The sequence below is a fragment of the Fukomys damarensis genome, unplaced genomic scaffold, assembly GCF_012274545.1.
Source record: "Fukomys damarensis isolate Sample0158 unplaced genomic scaffold, DMR_v1.0_HiC HiC_scaffold_29, whole genome shotgun sequence".
NCBI classification, from domain to species: Eukaryota; Metazoa; Chordata; class Mammalia; order Rodentia; family Bathyergidae; genus Fukomys; species Fukomys damarensis.
The window spans coordinates 34,397,341-34,400,805 of record NW_022900941.1 but is presented as its reverse complement, the minus strand read 5'-3'; the positions used below and the strand labels follow the sequence as shown (position 1 = coordinate 34,400,805).

At 46.3% G+C, this 3,465-nt stretch overlaps 1 protein-coding gene across 1 annotated transcript; it reads left to right on the top strand.

The window, feature by feature from the left end:
• The first annotated feature begins 6 nt into the window (after positions 1 to 6).
• On the top strand, positions 7 to 1,329 carry Rprm (reprimo, TP53 dependent G2 arrest mediator homolog). The gene has a single exon (XM_010639267.2). The coding sequence runs from the start codon at positions 72 to 74 to the stop codon at positions 399 to 401; it is 330 nt and encodes a 109-aa protein (XP_010637569.1). The 5' UTR covers positions 7 to 71; the 3' UTR covers positions 402 to 1,329.
• Positions 1,330 to 3,465: the final 2,136 nt, after the last annotated feature.

Genomic DNA, 3,465 nt, shown 5'->3' with positions numbered 1-3,465 from the left:
CCTGTTCCTCCCGCTCTGCCGCCTTCCCACCCTTCAGCCCCGCGCCTCCCGGGGCGCCCGACCGCTCAGCGATGAATCCAGTGCTGGGCAACCAGACCGATGTGGCGGGCCTGTTCCTGGCCAACAGCAGCGAGGCGCTGGAGCGCGCCCTGCGCTGCTGCACCCAGGCGTCCGTGGTGACCGACGACGGCTTCGCCGAGGGCGGCCCGGATGAGCGCAGCCTGTACATCATGCGCGTGGTGCAGATCGCGGTGATGTGCGTGCTCTCGCTCACGGTGGTCTTCGGCATCTTCTTCCTCGGCTGCAACCTGCTCATCAAGTCGGAGGGCATGATCAACTTTCTGGTGAAGGACCGGAGACCGTCCAAAGAGGTCGAGGCGGTGGTCGTGGGGCCCTACTGACCGGCCCTCCGAGTCCCGCGGGAGCCCCCCCACCGCCCCTACTGCGCCAGTCCCTCTGCGCCCCTCACCATCAGAAATCAGCCAAGGCAAACCTGTCGGAGCCAATTATTTCTCTGGACTTCTCCTATTTTAGTATACATGCTGCCTAAGCGAGCACTCTGGACTTCTCCTTTCCGGACAAAGCGCACCGTTCTCGCTGGCCCTCCGAAAGTCCCCATGCCTGGCTGTAGGAGGGGAGCGCTCTGACTTCCGGACTCAGCAGCAGGTGGCAAAAGAGGGCGTTTAGGGCGCAGAACTTTGGAAGCTGCTACTTGCGTGGGATTCGGGGAGACGGACGAGGCGAAGGCCCTTCACCTGCAGGTTGGCCAAGCCCTGGGGGCAGCTGGAGAGGGCGGGCGGGGGAGAGGCCCAGCGGTGCAGATCGCCTGGTGACCAGAACAGTGACCTGTTTATACGTCTCGCAACAAACCTAATGGGGACACACAAATCCGTGGGCAGATTCACGCCCACTCCTTTCCGCTCTCCCCAGCCCGGGAGGGGAGCGCTGACACCTTTGATTGATTGTAACGTGCCGTTTTAAGGAATTTTGTGTTAGTTTGCTTGAGTACAAATATTTGATAAGTTTTTTCTGCCCTTGTGGCCTGTTTGCCTGCCTGGGGGTTAGAGTTTCGTCACTGTGGGAGAAGGGGTGGGGGGAGGGGGAGCCTGCGAATGTGAATGGGGTGAAATTGTTTCTTTTAGTGAATTTCCAACTGAGTCTTTTGGGGCTCCAGCTAACCCGGGGCCAAAGACTCAGAATAGAACTCCCGTAGCTCGTGACTGCACGGTTTACTCCACAAAAGTGCTCTTGATATCCGTGACACCGTTTTGACAGTTTTGACTTTTTTTCTTATTTAACATTTCCTTAATAAATGTAACATTTAAGTGTTTTGTTCCTGGCCTCCTGGTGGTCATTCTATGCTGCTGGCTGTGAGGAACAGACTGGGGTGAGAGTCTGGTTCCTGGCCAGGGGAATCGCCTTGGAAAGCTGCGCCTCAACTATAGATGGGGTGGGCAGGCAGAGAGGCCTGAGGGATGAGCAGGATGAGATAAGCCTCAGGCACTGAGCTTTCCTGAAGTCACCAACCTTTGTTTTCTCTTATATTTACTATTTTATATTTCGTGGATCTCAGCTTTCTGGTAGGCAGGAGGACAAGAGGGCCCCAGCGGGAAGATGATGCTTCCGTCCCAGCTCCAGCGGGAACACAGAGTTACACGCTAATGAAAGGCCGAGATTGTTTGGCCAGCCTTTGGGGAAGGCGTCTCTTCCCTGATCCACGTCAACAGGATGGCACTGGGATGCTGCTGTGGAAAAAGAAAATTATAAAATGTGAGGAAAAGGAGCTGCTAAAAGTACACAATGACGTTGATGCTCCCCAGTGTAAACCACTGTTAGTAAAACATGACGTGTTGTTTTTGCCATATTATCTTTTGTAGAGAAAGGATGAAATTAAACGAGGGATCCAAATAAATGATAAATATTTGGGGTGATGGATTGCTAATTAGACTGATTTGGTCACACCCCAATATATACACGTACTGAAGCATCACATTGTACATCGTAAGTATATACAATTTCTATTGATTAATTAATTAAAAATAAAGCACAGAGAGAGAGAGAGAGAGAGAGAGAGAGAGAGAGAGAGAGAGAGAGACTATCTAGTTTGATCTTTTTCGTTTAGAGTAGACAGCCCAGGCCAGGCCAAGGGTTCAGAGGAGTTGGCCGAGGTGCTGAATGTCTGAGATGAATTTATAACCAACTTGGAAGGCTGAACCAGAGCAGAATTACAGATGGTGGTAGGCAAATTTAGGGCTCAGAAATTGAGCATCTTTGGAAAGAAGGGCCTAGAAATCCGTGCCTGTGAAAATAAACCAGAGAATACAATAACTTCAGGTTTAAATTTGATAAAGGCTTTTGAGCAATTTACATTTAGCCTAGGGTAGGATCCTAAATATTTTCTAGAAAATAAGAGATTCACTAGGCTACTATAGCAACTGAAATTTCAAAGACCTCAGAATAGCAAAGACTAAATTAAACAATAATAAAGTCTCTCATTTACTCAGGAAGGAACATAATAGTGCAAATGAGTCCCAGATTCGGGTTCAAAAGGATTGCAGGCCATTAGCTTCTTGTACACTATCAAATATCCATTTCACTTTCAAATAAAATCTTGCCAAGAATTACAACCTTTTTAAACATTAATGGTGTTGGTCTTTAAGAAAAATAAGGATGTGAAGTTTTGCTTGTTGCTATCTCTTCAACAGGTAAGGATTTTTGTTGTTTTTATTTTTCTTCATGTCTGGGGAGGGTACAGTTGACAGCACACAGTTTACCTTTGCTAATACATAGGAAAAGAAATGGAATCTTCTTATTCTGTAGATAGTTTCTTTGGTGTCAAGTTAATATGCTGCCTCTATATATCAAAAAGAGAAACAAAACTGAGTAAGGAGTTTATCCTGGAATAAGCAAGACATTTAAATTTTAATGTGTGTGTGTGTGTGTGTGTGTGTGTGTGTGTGTGTGTGTGGTTGCAACATCCACTGAGCATCCCTCTTCCTGGAGAATTAAGTACCAGTGAATTAAGTACTCTGGTGGAAATTGATCTGAAATTAAAAACAAATCATTCAGGGTTTGGAGGATTCTTGCTTTGTTCTCTGCTCTGAAGGAAGTATGTGCTTGCAGCTGGCTTCGGATACAAGGAGGTACTTCAAACCTTCAGGTCAATTTTAAATAGTTTATATAGAACAGGTTTTCATTTAAAACAAGTTCTGAAAGTTTAAAAAAGTGGTCTTTTCCTCTCTCTCTTCTGTCTTGTTTGTCTTAATGTTTTTTTCACACCTCTTTCCTCTTCCTAATACCCCAAAAAGCAAAATTTACAGTTTCTTTTTATTGAATTTACTGTTTCTTACCTTCTCAAGTGTGCATATATATTCTCTTATCTTCAGAAATTATGATTGTGAGACAAAACAGAAAGTGCAAAATTAGGTACACAGGTAGAAAAGATATATGAACACAGCTTTGTAA

Bases quoted from the DNA above. Each gene is read 5' to 3' on its own strand.
- Rprm (XM_010639267.2), top strand. From the start codon at position 72: ATGAATCCAGTGCTGGGCAACCAGACCGATGTGGCGGGCCTGTTCCTG.